At 38.3% G+C, this 18,540-nt stretch overlaps 1 protein-coding gene across 50 annotated transcripts in view; it reads left to right on the forward strand.

Annotated features, from left to right (window-relative positions):
* LOC131761076 (myomegalin) overlaps window positions 1-18,540 on the forward strand; it is a 223,919-nt gene that overhangs the window by 145,242 nt on the left and 60,137 nt on the right. For all 50 annotated transcript variants that reach the window (XR_010840732.1, XR_010840750.1, XR_010840757.1 and 47 more), the window contains 5 exons: window positions 781-872; window positions 5,282-5,398; window positions 5,791-5,928; window positions 7,166-7,278; window positions 8,428-8,555. Coding sequence is in view for 41 of the 50 variants with exons in the window: in XM_059071456.2 (XP_058927439.2) it covers window positions 781-872; window positions 5,282-5,398; window positions 5,791-5,928; window positions 7,166-7,278; window positions 8,428-8,555 (588 nt within the window). In the remaining 9 variants the exon portion in view is untranslated. The remainder of the gene's footprint in view (window positions 1-780; window positions 873-5,281; window positions 5,399-5,790; window positions 5,929-7,165; window positions 7,279-8,427; window positions 8,556-18,540) is intronic.

An 18,540-nucleotide genomic window follows, 5' to 3' on the forward strand; every position in this document is an offset into this window, starting at 1 on the left:
TAATGTATAAAATTTCTTTATAATTCTTTTTATCCTTAGAATATTTCCCACCAAGGGTGTAGAGTTAGAATACTGAGTTCAAAAATTATTTGGATTAATTTTTTTTATTATCTTCTGGGTGGTTATCTTATCAATTTGCTGTTTAGTTTCATTTATTTATGTTAGTATTCAGTGTTTGGCTTTTTGCTTCCTCATTGTGGAACTAACTTTACATGTTAATAATAAAACACTAACGTGCTTCAAAGCTCAAAAATATAGAAAAGTATACTACGAAGTCCCATCTACTTCCCTGTCCTTTCTCTCCTATTTTTACTCATCCCCTGAAGACAGCCAGTTTCATTTCTGAGGTATCCTTCCTGTGTTTCTTTTTGCAAAAATAAGCAGATTAATCCTATGTGTATATGTGATGTGTATGTGTATGTTCTTATTTCACCTTTTCCTAATATAAAACATACTTCACTAGATGTATTCTTCTCTGCCCAGCTTGTTGTCCTTAATATCTTGGATATCACTCCGTGTCAGTTCATAAAGATATTCCTCATTCTTTTTTATGGCTATATATAGTATTTCACTGTGTGGATATACTGTGCTTTATTCATTCTTTTATAGGCTTGTAGGTTGATTGTGGTATTTTGCTATCACAAATAATGCTACAAAGAACAACCTCTTCATATGTGTTTTGTTGTTGTTGGGTTGTATCTTAAATTCCTTAGAAACAAGGCAGCAAAGATCACATTATGTAGATACTGATTTTAACTAGCATTATGTATTCATTTTTAGGAGACTTGGATACAGTTGCAGGGCTGGAAAAAGAACTGAGTAATGCCAAAGAGGAACTTGAGCTCATGGCTAAAAAAGAAAGAGAAAGTCGGGTGAGTTTTCTTGTTAAGCCTAATTTCTTAATTCCTGTTTTTTTCAAAATACTTCATATTTAAAAGAGTAAAATTCTCCAAGTATAATATCTGGGTCCAAATGCAAGTTGAGCCTTTTTTCTTTCTGGAGAAAAATAGAAATCCCTTTATGTACACATTTCTCACCAAGATGCTCTTGTTATTTATAATGGGGATCATTAAAACTTTTTTTTTTTTTTTGCTGTACGCGCTCCTCTCACTGTTGTGGCCTCTCCCTTTGCGGAGCACAGGCTCTGGACGCGCAGGCTCAGCGACCACGGCTCACGGGCCCAACCGCCCCGCGGCATGTGGGATCTTCCCGGACTGGGGCACGAACCCGTGTCCCCTGCATCAGCAGGCGGACGCTCAACCACTGCGCCACCAGGGAAGCCCCATTAAAACTTTTTAAGTGCTGAAAAAACACAGATTTCTCTGCCCATTGCTAACTGGAATAAAATAATTACAAAGGACTTGTGAAAAAATGAAGTGCTATATAATTGCTGCTTAGAATTATAACATTAGATGCATGAAATTAGTTTTAGAAACATGGAACAAGAGAAATTTGAGAAGGACCCACATTTATTGAGTACTTGCTATATGCAGTGCACTGTACTGGATACTTAAATTAGCACTAATACTTACAGCTCTGCTAAGTAAGTCATATTGGCCCTATTTTATAGATGAAGAAGCTGAAACACTGTTTTAAAACCTGGAGGTGGGGAAGAGTTATATGGCTATAAAATGCTAAAGCTAAGATTTAAACTCAAGTCTTTTGTGACTCAAAACGCATCCTAAGAAGTCATTTCCTGGAGCAGATAATTTTTCCCATTCATATGCTCTATTTCTAGCAATAGAGGTTTCATCAGTTTTCTTAGAAGAGGCATCTCAGCCTTACAGAATCCCTTCCACTTCTTCTTCCCTATACAGCTAATTGTTTGTACTGTGATGTAGAAGAAGCATTAGGGCCACAGTATAGAGTTATAGACTAAAACTGAAAGCCTTTATGTTACAATGGCCTCTATTTTAGAAGATCAGTCAGTGTCATGGGTTCCTAAATTAAGTTTAGCTGGCTAGTCTGTATAGCTCCTCAGTTTTGTTCTACCTCTTTGTCATAGTTACATCTATAATATAAAACCTGCATTCATATTTGTGATGAAATTATCTTATTGTACCTCTAATTTCTCTTTTCATTACCATATTTCTCCTTACAGAGTTATATGAATCAAGTTTTGAGGATATGAAATTGTGTGGCATTTAAAAAATACTAGTTTAAAAGATCCCCTAGTTCCCCTCCTTTTTTTTGGTTCTGCCCTAGCCATTATCATGTCAGATAATTTAGTTTCCACATGCTGTCCCTATTTATCTCACATATACTCAGTTAAGAGTAATGTTACTTTTGGTTTTGTCCTGTTTTCAGGATCATAAAATTATAATGACTATAAATGAATATTTTGAAGAAAAATATTTAAAAGAAAAAATGGGTATTTTGAGTGAGTTATATTTAGCTCTATTGCTTACGTCTGTATGTTCTTAATCAACTACAATTTCTCAATTCAATGCTATGTATTTTCATTATCACATTTCCTCTAATATTAGGTATTTACCAAAGCCATATAGATTTCAACATTCCCCCTACTCCCTTGAGATAATAGTAGTGGTGGTAATAATAGTTATCATTCACTGATTGCCTGCTATATGCCACGCACTTTAATACATTTTCTCTATTCTCACATAACCCTGAAAAATAGATTTTATTCCCATTTTACAATTGAAGAATCTGAAGCTCAGTTTAAATTGCCTTGTTCGGGAGATTATGCCAAGATTTAAGACCCATGTATCTGACTGCAGACCTTTAGCATGCTGCAATAATGTTTTTTCTTCATGTTTTCATGTTTCTTCAATGGTGCAACTTCCTCAGTATAAAATGGCAGAGGTCTCTGAAGAGAGCCTAATAAAGAGCACCCCTTTTTCCATAACCAGGATCTGAACAAAATGAAAAATGAAACAAAATAGTGGCAGATAGTTTGGTACTCTGTCAACTGTATTACTGATAAAGGCTTACATAGAGAATTTAATGCAAGAGCCAAGTGGGCCTGCTGGCCAATCCCCAGAATTAGGTAGACTTATCTGCCCAGACAGGCAACACTGGGCCTCAGCAGACCATTCTGCATGGTGGGGAAGAGCTTGCCTTTGGAGAAGCAGTGGCTTCCTACAGGCAGCTGTCTCCCAAGAAGAGGAAAGGTGGAACTAAGTCAAGCTTGCTTGGTTTATTCTTCCCCTGTGTACTGTTAATTCTGTTTGCCTGCCTAGGGTTGAGTGAGTAAAAGGGTGGAGAGAGGTCAGGAGTTACAGTAACTGAGCTCCTTCAACAAGGAAGGAAATAGGAGAAGCATTTCCTCCTAATCTGCCACAGTAGCTCAGAATCATCAAATACTTTTGTATAGTTATAAACCATCATAAGCCCACACAGTGATTCTATAAGCATTGATGAAGTTAGAAGATACACAAGTAGGACTTCCCTGGTGGCGCAGTGGTTTAGAATCCATCTGCCAATGCAGGGGACACGGTTTCAAGCCCTGGTCCAGGAAGATCCCACATACTGCAGAGCAACTAAGCCCGTGTGCCACAACTACTGATGCGCTCTAGAGTGCACGAGCCCAACTACTGAGCCCTCATGCCACAACTACTGAAGCCTGCGCACCTAGAGCCCATGCTCCGCAACATGAGAAGCCTGCGCACCTCAGCGAAGAGGAGCCCCCGCTCACCACAACTAGGGAAAACGCGCACACAGCAATGAAGACCCAATGCAGCCAAAAATTAAATAAATAAGTAAATTTATTATTTTTTTTAAAAAAGAAGATACACACGTAAAATTTTTACTGCTTATAACTTACGTTTTATATTACTTAAGGAAAAAGGTGCTGCTTCCTTTAGGAAGCTTGATCACACCTTAAACTAGCTGTGTGTGATCCATCTTCACTTGTCACAGTTACTTTTTAAAAAAATCTCAAAATATTTCCTTAAAATGTTTACTTACAAATAACTTGCCATTACCATGAAGCATATAAGACATAGTCTGGTGGCTCTGAGTCTACTTCCTTGAGTTTACATTCTGGATCTACCACTTACTGGCTCTGATTTTGAACAAGTTCCTTAATTTCTCTCAGCCTCAGTCACCTCATCTGTAAATTGAAGAGTAGAAGAGTAGTTATCCTGTAGGGTTGTTGGGAGGATTCACTCATTCTTTCATTCATCAGCTATATGGGTACCTTCTCTAAGCCAGGGCAAATGGTGGGGATGAATAGGGAACAAAATCAACAAAGTCCCTGACCCTATGTAATTAATTCCTACTGGGAACATTCAGACAACAGATAATACAATTACAGATCGTCATAAACGATATGAGGGAAATAATAGAAAGTAACATGTATGGGACCATTTGAGATAGAATGGCTAGAGAATGCTTCTCTGAGCAGATGCCGTGTAAGCTGGGACTCGAGGATGAGAAGGAAGCAACTCAGGAAGATATTTCAAGCAGAGGGAATAGTAGGTGCAAAGGCTCTGAGTCAAGAGAAAGTCTGGTATTCCTAGAACAGAAAAAGTCCAGTGTGCCTAGAAAATCATGAATGAGGTAGAAAATGGTTCATATTGAGGTTGAAAAAGTGGGCAGAAGCCAAGTCATTAGGTTTGTTAAAAGGGTTAAATATATACCAAGTATTTTTTATAAGGCCTGGAACACAGTAATAAGCACCTAGTAAATGTTAGCAGCTGTGGAAATTATCATGATTTTTAGTGAAATTTGTCATAATCGAATATTTGGCTGTCATTTTCTGGTGAGAGATGAAAGATACAACATTGAACGTTTAGGGTCTACAGTGTTAACTTTTGGTAGGACTTCTTCATAGGTGGTGGTGTGTTCTTCCGTCAGCAGGTGTGTAATGTTTGGTGATCTCTTGTGATATTGATGATCGATGCCTCTATTAATTCATTAAGGCTTGCAAAAATGGAGATATTCTGTCTTTTTTTTAATCTTTTAGCTGAAATACTTATGTAAAGAAAAACATCTATTCTTGCATCTGCTAATAGTAACCCATTTTTTAAAGTAGTATAATAAACTCATTAATTTAACAAATTTGGTATGTTTTGTAGTGCTAACAAAGATGGAGGATATCATTAAAACCACATTACAACTTCCCATGAAACACCTTTTAGTACTGCACAGTGCAGTTTATTGATCTGATCCAGTAGCGCACTATTCATGTTCTAGTTTCTATTTGCACTACTGGCTGATAGTGATAAGATATGGAAAAGCATTTGCTTCAGTGTTAAAATGTAATTGTGACACGTATTGTTTCCTCTACCCACTGACTTCAGGATTTCTTTCTCTACAGATGGAACTCTCCGCCCTCCAGTCCATGATGACTGTGCAAGAGGAAGAGCTGCAGGTGCAGGCTGCTGATATGGAGTCCCTGACCAGGACAATACAGATTAAAGAAGACCTCATAAAGGTCTTTCAAAGCTTTTTCAAGACTATTGGAAATGATTGCAGCTCAGAATACCTGTAGGGCATCTTCAGACAACACTTGGATACATTGAGTCTTCTTATGCACTGTTGTTCTGAGCCTCTTGATATTGCCATATTCTCTCTGGTTCATGTCAGAGTTGCTAAGATTTCATAAAGAAGCTATTGTTACCATCATATGGCTTATTAATATACCACTTAAAGTATAGCAGACTATTTCAAGAAATTTGTTACTTTGTTCCTGTGCTGAATAGCGTTTTTATTACTTATTGGGTTGGCCAAAAAGTTCATTTGGGTTTTTCCATAAGATCTTATGGAAAAACCCAAACTTTTTGGGCAACCCAATATTTTTATTACTATACTTGTTTTTACTTTTAGGACCTGCAAATGCAGCTGGTTGATCCTGAAGACATACCAGCTATGGAACGCCTGACCCAAGAAGTCTTACTTCTTCGGGAAAAAGTTGCTTCAGTGGAATCACAGGGTCAGGAAACTTCCGGAAACCGAAGACAACAAGTAAGTTATTGAATTACATACCTTATTTTTTACTGTGAGATAAACAATGAACAAGCCGTCAATCTCAATTACTTATGAAGGTGTCTATTGATGGAATTTCATAGAAAATCTGTGCTCTAAGGTTCCCTGCCTTGGTCAGTAGCAGCCACAGATGCTCTTTTCTCACATGTGTAGTTCCTTTGTAACTGCTGCCCCATATGTGACCTCTCTTTAATGCCAAGCTTCTTAAAATGACCTGTTTGCCTGTACTCCTCCCTGTCTCCACTATCATCTCTCTCACTAACTACTCATCTCATTCCAAGCTAGCTTTTAACTCTACCAGTTCACTTAAATAGATCTCTGTAGTTATGCACTATTGTAGCTCATCTTCTTTATAGCACTTACTGTAGCTCATAATGACATGTGTCTGTGACTCATGAATGTCTTTTCCCCCCACTAGATAGTAAGCTTATCCTTAGAACAGAGTCTGGCACATAGAAGGTGCCCAATAAATGTTTACTGAATGAATGAAGAGTACTAGTAAGTCCTATTGTATGTTTCCCTCTTGCCCTTCCTTGCTTTCTCTCCCACTCCTTCTTCTTGGCCTCTTTCCTGTCCTTCTGACTTCTCTCTCCTCTTTCTTCTTCTTGCTCCCATATTTGAATTCTGCCTGATAGAGGTTTTTTTAAAAAAATTAATTTATTTTATTTTATTTTATTTTATTTATTTTTGGCTGTTGGGTCTTCGTTGCTGCATGCGGGCTTTCTCTAGTTGTGGCGAGCGAGGGCTACTCTTTGTTGTGGTGCGTGGGTTTCTCATTGTGGTGGTTTCTCTTGTTGTGGAGCACGGGCTCTAGGTGCGCAGGCTTCAGTAGTTGTGGTGCATGGGCTCAGTAGTTGTGGCCCACGGGTTCTAAAGCGCAGGCTCAATAGTTGTGGCGCACGGGCTTAGCTGCTCCGCAGCATGTGAGATCTTCCTGGACCAGGGCTTGAACCCATGTCCCCTCCATTGGCAGGCGGATTCTTAACCACAGCACCCACTGGGGAAGCCCCCGATAGAGTTTTAAAGATTAAAAAAAAGATAATATGGCATTGACTTGAAAACTGTAACATACTATATATAGAAAGGTTAAGTCAGTAATGAGATAGTGAGCTTTTTGAGTCATAGTTCATGCTAATACATTCTTTTGGTCTCTTTCTCAGGATTAACTGTGGCTCATGTCTCTATTTGCATGTTGCTTCTATTCTTTTTCCCTCAGTTGCTGCTGATGCTAGAAGGACTGGTAGATGAACGGAGTCGGCTCAATGAGGCCTTACAAGCAGAGAGACAGCTCTATAGCAGTCTGGTGAAGTTCCATGCCCATCCAGAGAGGTAAGAGAGTGACTGCACTGTTTTTCCTTTTATTCCTCATTAAGTGCAGATGCATACAGTATATAAGGAGGGAGAAAAAGAAAATCATAACTTGGACTACCCAACTTGTCACTAGTTGTAGGGATTGCTCTGAGCCTCAGTGTCTAAATCTTAAGTCAGGAAAAACATTCATTTCATGTAGCTATTGCAAAGATCAGATGAGGAGACGTGTCAGGTGTCTAAAATAATGCTTGCATATAGTAAGCACTCATTGTATGTTTCTTTCCTCTCTCTAATCCATGTCCTATTAAAGGCTGCTTCATTATAAGACTATAAAGGGCACTGATACTCATTGAATATAACTGAAGAAGATATAATTGTTGTTATGACTAATATTACCCCAGGATTACTCATAGCCATCATGATGAATCTATTTTCCTGTACCTCTTGATTTTTGGTCATGTATATTATATCCTTCTGGTTTATTCCCTTAATTTAAATTTAAATTCCCTTAATTTTTTTTTCTTATTTTGCCTTCCCTCCTAGCCCCTTTCTCTCTTTCCTAATTTTTATTCTTTTACTATTCAGGTTTTTCTAATTTATTTTTGAGTTAAAAATTTTTTTTTTCTTTGTCCTTCAAGAAAATGAAGGCAGAGGAAAGGTAAAATAGGACCATGTGTGTTACTTTATAAAGAATCTCTGCATCTTTGTGAACTGGATTCATTTTCAGAACATTGTCAATTTTCGGTAACAAATGAGAAAACAAATATCTTCGGTAGTGACCCTACTTGGCTCAATATCGATTCAGTTTACATTTAGTTTTTCCTGGGTTTTGGCTTTTCAGAAACTAATGCTTTTCGTTAAAAAATGAAATTTCTCTTAGTGGGCTATAGGGGTGTGAGATAAATATTAGGAACTATAATTTTATGTCAAATTGGCCCAGAATCTAGGATAAAGGGACAAACTTTACAGAAAGCAGGCCTTGCTAATCTACCAGCATTGAACACAAGGGCCACAACAAAGACCACATTCATTTACTGTGTCCTAGAGAGCAATTACTCCAAAAGTCTCATGGCTCAGAGTGGCACTGATGGCTCTTTGGAAGCATCTAGGGGCTCATTACATTGATGGCTAATCCATTTTCCTTCCATGTATGGCATGTTTAATCAGCTCTGAGAGAGACCGAACCCTGCAGGTGGAACTAGAAGGGGCCCAGGTGATATGCAGTCGGCTAGAAGAAGTTCTTGGAAGAAGCCTGGAGCGCTTAAGCAGGCTGGAGACCCTGGCCGCCATTGGAGGTGGGGAACTGGAAAGTATGCGAGTTCGTCACGAGCATGCCTTCTGAGCACTGGCGGGTCAGACTGCAGCCCGGGATGGAGACCCTTGTTTGCACTAACCAGAGAGCCTTGTCTGACTTTGGCAGAATTAAACAGTGACTTACTAATGATAGAACTGGTACAAGTACCATCAACTACAAAGTGAAACTCACTTTAGTCTACCTGTATTTCACTGTACATAGCTGTCTCTAGGTTGAATTGTGGAGGTTACAAAGTATATTTGCGCACTATAAATCATTCCATTTTAGTTTTCCCACCTGTTTTCATTCTTTTCCCCAGCCCTTCCTTCTTTTTCCTCATCCCTTCTATGGGCCAATAAAGTTTATTCCTCCCCCACTTTCACAATCCATTTCATATGTTCCATATCATGTCATAAATGCATGCGTGTGTATTATTTTTGCCATTCAATCAACTCCTGCTCTTTGAGTGAGAGCAATTTTTTAATCAAATAGAAGTTTCAAGATAAGAGATTGAGAGTCTATAAGAATGACTTTGCAAAAGTGGTATAATCCTTATCAGAAGGTAACCAAAGCCAAGTCTTGCAATAGTAGACAAAGTATTCGGAAGGCCAAGTTAAAGAGCAGAAGCAAAGACTGTTAAAGTGTTTATAGTAAACCTTTACCTCTAATGTTGTTTCAGAGTTGATTATTGAATGACAGTGAAATTAGATTAGGTGCAGATTAAATTCCATTAAAACTTTTTTCTTTAAACTAAGGGTATAGTATTTAGTCAGAACACAACTTTAAGAAAGCTCCCAGGTCTTCCAGAGTCAGAATTCTCTATATAAAAATATAATTTCAAACGTAATGTCCCCCTTTAAATTCAGTATTTCACCAAATAACTCATGACTAGAAGAAAATATTTCTTGTATTTTTTTCATTTGGTAATGGCACTAGATGGAGTCCTGTATTTTTTACTTTTTAGTGCTTTTGCATTTCTCCATATTACAATAAATAATAGGCTTCTGGCTTTGATGTGTTTGAATAGTTTAGAAAGAAATGTTGCAGATCTTTCTAGGTTTTGGTCATTGTCTCAATGCTTTCTTATTTCAACATGACAGATGTAAGGAAGCGAGCCCTTGAGATTATGCTTCTGGTATCTTAAATGTCAAGAGTATAAAAAGTAACCAAGGTTAATTTGGAGCCTTGCTAACCCATGAGGTTTGTTATTTCTGCTGGAATTAACTTCCTAGATTAGAAGCTGAGGTTTCAGTTCTTAAATATGGAATTTGGTGAATAGGGATTGAGGCTCTTTAGCCCCATAAATGTGACCGAGTACCCTTTCTAGACGAGGTGGAGCACGATAGTTTTTCTTTTTTCCCTCCATTTTTCACATGACACTTTTATTTCTTTCACGTTCATGTGTTGACATGGCTTGCTTACCTTATAAATTCTGTCCAAGTTTCTGTAACCTTAGCCACACCTGTAACAGATAGAGCATCTGTCACTCTAAAATGGACAGGGAAGAAAATATTCTACTGGAGAAACACCATGGAATTCTCTGATTAAGTATTGATAGTTTGTAAAAGATTGGTAGCCATAAGCTTTCCTCTTAATGGAAAGCTTTTCAGTTTTAATAGGATTTGGGTGGTACAGGGGTCATTTAAGAAGGGAGATTAGAAGTATAAGCAAAATCATCCATTTTTTCTTAGTCTTCCAATGTTTAGTGACCCTTTCCTGCACAAAGCTCTGTAACATTGTAGAAGTAAAGAGGAGGGTAATCGAGCTGTAGAAATCGCACCCCACCAAAGACTAGCCTGTCATGATTACAAAGCATTTAAGAAATGCCTTTCCTTATTTTTACTAATAGAGCAATGACACTTTCTAAGTTTCTTATTAAGATTCAACCATGGGTGATATTTGGGTTCTAATGGCTCATAGTGATTACAGTAATTTATGTAAACTACTACTTCTGTTTCTGTCATTCTCCAATGAGAATAGGAATTTCCCTTGTTATCTTGAACAGTTGCTAAGTGTTAGAAATATTAAGGTAGTGGGGTGAATAATGAGAAACTCAACTTCCTACTGAACAATGAACAAAATACGTAGATTTGGGGAGAAAGTAAGTGAATTCCAGTCCTGATTTGGATCTTGAAAAGATAGAGTAACTTGTGCTATAGCTACTTACCTTTGATATTGGTCCTTGGGAAACATTTTAGAAAGTTAGGTGATTTAGTGGCACAAGAGAAATTAAAAGTTTGGTCTTGATAACGTAGATGTGACTAAAATCTGGTACTGACTTTCTGGTCTGTATAGCTGGAATGAGCCTTGCAAACAGTGCTAACTGGAGAGAGCTTGCTGGTCTAACAATTTTGTGTGGTAATTTGGCATCTTATTAGAGAACATGATTCTAATGAATTTTGTTCTGTATCCCACAGATAGATGATGCTTTGGCCACATCATTCATATAATCATATTTAGCATGCTATAATATGATTCCATTCTCTCTTCAGGGGCACAGACATTTTCTCTTACTGAATTATTCCACTTTTGCAGGCATTTTTCAACCTTACAATAATTTTAGGTAAAGCATTGTGTGCTTATAGAACCTTGTGCTTGAATAAAAAGCATGAAAGAAAATGAAATGAAATTCTCAGGCTATGCTTAATTGGAAGCATAGAACTTAAATTGAGAAAAATGCATATTGATGGATTTGGTCTTTCTCGCATTTCCTTTTTGGTTGTAATGATTGTAAGAGGTCAGGGTAGTTGAAGTCTATAGTTTTTAGAGCTAGAGAGTTGAAAAGGACCTCCAAGAAGATTTATTTAATGAGTGGAGTGAAATGGAGTCCTTTTGACAGATATTTCCCCTAAACTCTTTTCTATTACAGGTTTAAACTATATCATTGAAGTCTGGTGATTGTTAATGCCTAGTATAAATCTACATTTTTCTGGTGTTCTCTTTTTAGCTATTTAGCCAAGTTATAACTTTTTCTGAAAAGGCCTGATGGGACTATTTTAACATTGTCAACCTTTTACTTTGATGGGGTGTACTTCTATCCTTATCCCCCCTGACCCAACCCTCTCCCACACCCACCTCTCTTCATTCAGTTGTGGATGGTAGCAATATTTTTGGTTTCTCCACTTCCTCCTTCATATTTTTAAAAGATTTGTCTTTGTCATTATGTATAGTGAGAGATCTGTTAAAGATCAAGAAAATCTTGACCTGGATACGATATTAGATCCAAGCCACAAGTTTTCTTAGGAGGTTCTTTCATTTATTCTACTTGCACAGTTTATACATAAATGGCAGATATATATAAAAGACCTATTACTTTTATGCTTATGCTTCTAATTCAGTATCTGGTTGAGAGGTTTGGTTCATAGCTTCAAAACAGTTCAAGAAAATTGATTTCAGTTCTCTCTGCTTCAGCCTTCTAGTTGGATCTAGAGTCTTCTGATAAGGGAGAGAAGGAATAGATCAGATTACACCCAAAATTGCTCCTTTCATTAAGGAATAAAGGTTGACTGACCTACCTAAAGTCACTTCCCTTTGGACTGTAAGCCCTATAGGAAACTATAATTTAATACCTTTGCTTTCCTTGAGCTAGTACTGGAAAACTCTAGGTCCTGTTGTTAGGATAAAGTTACTGTTTTCTGGTTTCTTGGTCTTTTTATTTGAAAAAGTCACAGACTCTTCATGTCCCTGAAAAACTCAAGTTGCCTCTTCAACTAGGGTCTCAGTAGTAATTCTAGAGTCCTGCAGGCAGTGTGCAGGGATATATGACAAACTTCCTAGGGAGTCGGGAAGGAATACAGTGACCCACACACTTTTAAAGTCCATTTTCCATCCTGCCTTATAGAAATGGCACTAGAGGTGGGATAAATGAAGTTAGCTTTCTTGTTCAGATATTAACATCCTGTGAGATACAGTCATATAGAGTATTTTCTCATTTCTCTTTGGGGTAGAGCTCAGAGAGCTTTTCTTCTCCCTTGGGTAGTATAGAACCATTTGTACTGTAGAAAGAATAGCTGGAAATATGGAGTGCATATAAGGCAACCCAATTAAAAAACAAGGAATGAGTCAGTGGGACAGTTGATTTCTGTGGGGTAATAGTTTCTGCATCTTAATGCTTTTTGGACTATGGATTTAAGCCACCCTCCCACTAGACTTTTGGAGCAATAACTTTTTTAAGCCTTTTATTATGATTGAAAGACTACCATGTTGCTTTTAAATAGTTTGAGTATTGACAGAAGGTAAGTTCTCAACTTCTTTCTATGTAATCACTGAGCCAGGATGAATTTCCCAAAGAAATTTCCCAAATAAAGCAAATTTATAATTTGCTTCCAAAAGGATGGTTAGTGGAAGGGACACATAAAACTGTAGAGCTGGGGCTTCCCTGGTGGCGCAGTGGTTGAGAGTCCGCCTGCCGATGTAGGGGACGTGGGTTCGTGCCCCAGTCCGGGAGGATCCCACATGCCGCGGAGCGGCTGGGTCCGTGAGCCATGGCCGCTGAGCCTGCGCGTCTGGAGCCTGTGCTCCGCAACGGGAGAGGCTACAGCAGCGAGAGGCCCGCGTACCAAAACAAGCAAACAAACCTGTAGAGCTGACAATACTAATTTTATCAGGTTTCAAATAAGAATAATTAAACTTATAAAGTGACATACTAATTCTTTTTGCATTACTTTCCCTTTTTGTTGTTTAAAGTCAAATTCCAGAAATAAAAATCTTTATCATACAGTTTTCTTCTTGCTAAAGCTGGAAGGATAAAATAGAAAGCTCATCAACATCAGAAAATGTTTGATCTAAAGTAATATGAAGAGTAGGGTTGTTAATTAAGTACATGAACCAAATGGACTTCCTTGTTCCCTTTGAGAACTCATGATTGTCTAGGAAATGCATGTAGGTTTGTTTTTGGTATATAACATGAGTATACAGTGCTTCCTTTTGCAATTATCAAAATCACTGCTCTGAAATACCAACCTGTCTCTCAATCTGTGAACTTTAGAGGCATGTGTATATACAAGTATGTTTTATAAACCATGAATTTCTGTCTGTTTCCATAAAGTACTATCAGTTTGATAATAAAAGCAGGTTTACTTTTACCACTTAAAGTTTTGGTCTTAGAGCTGTTGAGAAAAATTAGAGTGATTCATAACAATTTAAATGATGAAGGAAGTGACGTGTTAAATAATCCAGTAACGTGGTGCTAGATTATTTCTAGGACTATTTCCCCGATTAAACAAGCTGTAAATTTTCATTTCTTCATGGCACTGTGTTGTGTTAAATTGTGTTAACATTTGTGCTGAAATGGAGCGTGTACTTTCTTATATATAAGTGTTAGAATTTCAGCTACTTTAGTTGAGACACAGAAAATTGTCACTGATCCAATAAAAGTATCAAAGGCCAAACAGTAACTATTTGGTTTCATTTTTAAAAGATTTATGAGAAAAGTAGAGAAAGTTCATATCTTTTTTTTCCCTTATAGGAGAATCAGTCTATTGATTATTGTACTAAAATTCCAAGTCAAATAAGGCTCAGGAAATTTAACTAAAGAAAGGATGAGGAAGAAACCTGAATTTTTCTACTCTCAAAGAAGTGAGACTAAAGAAACAGCGTTATACTTCCCCCAGAAATGTGAAATGGACTACTTTATCTTAAAAAAAACATTTCTTGCTCTCCTTGCTGAAGGAGAGTAGTAGAAAGTGGGATGAAAATTTGAGGAGTCCATTGTTTTGGTGGGTGGTGCTGTCCCTGTGTATATTCCTGGAAAGGCTTGCTTCTTGTAGTTCTTTGAGGAAAAAAGAGATCATAAGCAGGAAGAATTCCTTGACATTACAGACTTTTAAGTCACTGAAAACAGTTGCCTTCTGAATTGTAAGCTTGTAAGCTGGAAGGGTACCTAAGAGATGTTGCAATTTAAAGACAAAGATATACCATGAAGGGGCTTGACTGCAGACAACAGATTTCTAGCTACTTCAGTTCCAATATCAGAATCTGTCTAGTTAAAGAATTTTATTTCTTGGCAGAAGCTTATGGAAGATTATATGAAATCTTAAAATTTTCTTATGGTCCAGAAGGGAATGGATGCAGGTAATACTGCAGTTTGATAGGAGACCTTTTTTCTTTGATCCTCTCATGTAGCATCATAATATTTAAGTCATCAATAGTTGGTTCATGACGTGAACAGGTGAGAGTTCTTGTAATGAGCACATGGCAGAGTGCCTAGGAGTGAAAGTGAGGTGAGCCCAGAGGACATAAGGGCCTGGCACTGGGAAAAACAGCTGGGCGCTTGTCAGTGTTCGTACTGTAAAGTTTAGCTCTTTGAATCCCCTTTCAAAATTAGTCAAATAGGACTCCTATGTTCTGAGTAACTTTATGGGAAAATATTACTCCTTTTCTGTTGGTTGCGTATAAATGGCTTAAAAAGGAAACAATAATGATGGTAGAGTAGAATTTGGAGAATATGGTCTTGTTGCAGCCCAGCTGGGACTCATTACTGAAGAATTAAAATAACACTTCATGACTCTCCCTCAAGGCTTATTTGTGCATGATGGAGTTTTAAGGCAGTTATTATTTAATGATGATGAATCCTATTTGTAAAACCTATTCAAAAGAGTTCATCTTAATCTACTGATAGATCTGTGTTTTTTCAACTGTCCTGCAAAGTAGGGAGAACATAAGAGTGTTACTTCAAACCTCCTGTTGGGGAAACATATTCAGCAGTGAAGAAATACAGATAGACTCAATCAAGATCATCCAGTAAAAACATTAGGTATAGAATTTTCTTCTGCTGAGTACTTTTAGGTTCTACGGTCTTTTTCTACCCTCAACTTTTTAGCCCATAGACCAGTTTACCAACAATAATTTAAAACAATAATAATAATGCAATATACTGAGTACACAGTATATGCCAACCACTATTCTAAGCCCTTCAAAAGCACCAAACCCTTGAAAGTTGACAGGTGTATGGAGTGGATATTACTATTAACCCTAATTAATAAGTGATGGAACTGAGTTACAGAAAGGTGGTGATTTGTCTAAAGTCACGTATCTAATGACGGGAGCAGAAATCTAACCTAGACAATCTGGCTCCAGAGTCCATGTTCTCAATAATTATGCCATCCTCAATTTAAAAAGCACAGAAGGGCTTCCCTGGTGGCGCAGTGGTTGAGAGTCCTCCTGCCTTGCAGGGGACGCGGGATCGTGCCCCGGTCCTGGAGGATCCCGCATGCCGCGTAGCGGCTGGGCCCGTGAGCCATGGCTGCTGAGCCTGCGCGTCCGGAGCCTGTGCGCCGCAACGGGAGAGGCCACAATAGTGAGAGGCCCGCGTACCGCAAAAAAAAAACGCACAGAAGTATGAATTTTTGCCTCAATGATGAAAAAAAAAGACCTTAGTTTTGCATACCACTTAAATTTTTGCCCAGGGATTTTATAGTATTATAGAAGTTTACTTCTATACACTTTACAGAGTCAGGTAGTTGGTAGAAAATAATTTTCTAAATCTAAGAAAGGGAAGTTTTGGTACCACCTCCCTTATGTGTGGTTCAGAGCCTAGAAACTTGGAAGAACCACAACTTGAGAAACTACCATCGAAGCCTCAAATAAAAGGTTTTAATAAAATTTCCAGTCTAACATGTAAAACTTAATCCTGGAGATAAAACCAGGAGAAGCAAGTTAAATTTGAATGAACAGATTCTTAGCTTTCAGAAATTCTAAAGGTGGCAGACCACTTTATTTATTTATCAAACATAAGCACTCACTTCATCAATATAGTACCTTTAAATTAGAAATTTAAAGTACTATTCCAACTTAGTTCTGAAGACAGTGTTTTGTTGCTTTGTGAAAGCATAGAAAAGGGTATCCTCCACAAAAGAGAAGTCCTTTATTGTCATTTTTTTAAAAACCAGAAATGGTAAAAACAGAAAGAGGAAAGGCTAATATAAACTTATAGATAGGACCTTGTGTGGGATAACTTATTCCAATGTTTTCTATAAATTTTTTTTTTAACTTTACCCCTCAAACAAACACACACAAAAAAGGCTTTAGCATTCTAATTCAAATTGGTAAAGGGCTGAGCAACCCTTAAAGCTGCCCTGAAGGAAGTATGGCAGACTAAGCTAGATGAAAAAATGAATAAGGAAAATAAAACCCCTAGTAGTATAATGTCAGGATGAAATGGGCATTTTTGCTTTGTCTCCACTTAACTACTGATGAAGTCAAAATCATGGTCTCCTGCCCCAGAGTGAATTAAAGAGAGAACATTATGTAGAAATGGAGATGTGGCATCAGAAAGGCTGACAAAGGTAAGTGGAGGGCAGAAAGGGTTAGACAAAAGCCTTCAAGGCCAGTGACAATCACTCTTTCTAATCCCCACTTACCTTACTTCTGGAACCTAGTACAGGAATCATCATGGAGTTTGGGCCCAAAGTGGTATGGGGGTGAGGATCCTGACCTCATAGAGCTGAACTTTCTTCAACCACAGGATCATTCTCTAGTCCAGCACTCAGAAGAGAAACAATGTGAAAAGTGTGTTTTCTTAATCTATCACCGAGTGGGACAATTCATTTTCTTTGCAGGGAAAGAAAAATGTTCTGATCTCTATTGCTGTACAGGGAAAGAGTTTCCAAAATGAGCATAATATGATAGGGATGTCCTCGAGTGAATTAGCATCCTGGGTTCAGTGAGTTTCCAAAGCAGCCACAGCTTAGGAAGTGTGTGCATTCACCACCTCTACACAACCAGTGTTCTGAATAAGATGGTTCTAGGGCTGGTTTGAAAAAGTAAGTATTGGAAATCCCTACTGTACACAGCCTGCCAAGTATCTCTAAAGATGCTGAATGGTAAAGGTGCCTCCTTGTGAGCAGGACTTTATTGAATAGGGTACTGCCTTAGTCCAAAGTTAACACAACATTCACAGTAAAGATCAGGGAATAAGTCAAAAGATTAAGCTGTTAGGACTTTAATGAGATTGGCCTGGGCCATTGCAAATCCCTGATATAAACTTGCAGATGCCAAGAGATGGAATGTAAGTGTGAACTGGCCCTGTTCACCTTACCTGTTGAGGGTAGTGAATGCTCATTATTCACGCAGAGCCTTTCATTCACAGGTGTCTAAGCTCAGGAGCAGGTTCTTTGCTCTTGGAGGAATAGACAAAGATCTGATTTGTCACCAGAGGGAACAGTGAGTTGCCTCTGCCTGAAAGCCCAGAGACTTGCCATCTCGGCACAGCTCTTACCCAGAACTAGCTATGTAACCTAGGTCAAGCCACCTAATCTCTTTGAGGCCCAGATTTCCCAGCGGTCGTAAGAGGAGTTTTAACAGGTTGGTTGCTGAGGCCAGGGTCAGAACTAGATCTCAAAGTTCTCTAACTTGGGCAGGTTCGGGGAGTGTCACGGTAGATTTTCTTTGGTTTCCAAATGAATTAACCACTATAAATTCCTACACTTTCAGAAGAAATCAGTAATGTGGTCCACAGGTCTCAATCTAAAATTTGATGAATGGTCTTATTTTAACAGATGTGGAGAAGAAGAAATGCCCTAGATTTGTGCTGTCTGATATGGTAGCCAGCAGCCATGTGTGGCTATTTGAATTTAATTTAAATTAATTTAAATTAAATTATAAAATCAGTTCCTCAATCATGCTAGCCACATTTCAAGTGCTCAGTAGCCACATGTGACTAGTGCCTACTGAATTCAACAGCAGAGGCATAAAATCGCAGAAAGTTCTATTGGTCAGCACTGCCCTAGACCTTTACCTGGACCATGAACTGCAACTACTTGTCCCTTAGTGCAGGGCATAGAGGTTTGCACCCCAGGGTGACTGTGTTCATCTTTGGGGAATGGACGAATGGATTAAATTCCATTTGGACAAGAAGTGCAGGAAACCCTTCAGGCATAAGATGTTGGCATTGGACAAGAGTTTGAGGGAGGTGGGAGGAGGGGAGGTTAGAGGAAGGGGTTAGGAAACAGCTAAACCGTTCTCTGCCGCGGGGCTGGACTAGACCT

This window comes from Kogia breviceps, chromosome 1 (assembly GCF_026419965.1).
Source record: "Kogia breviceps isolate mKogBre1 chromosome 1, mKogBre1 haplotype 1, whole genome shotgun sequence".
In the NCBI taxonomy this organism is placed as follows: domain Eukaryota; kingdom Metazoa; phylum Chordata; class Mammalia; order Artiodactyla; family Physeteridae; genus Kogia; species Kogia breviceps.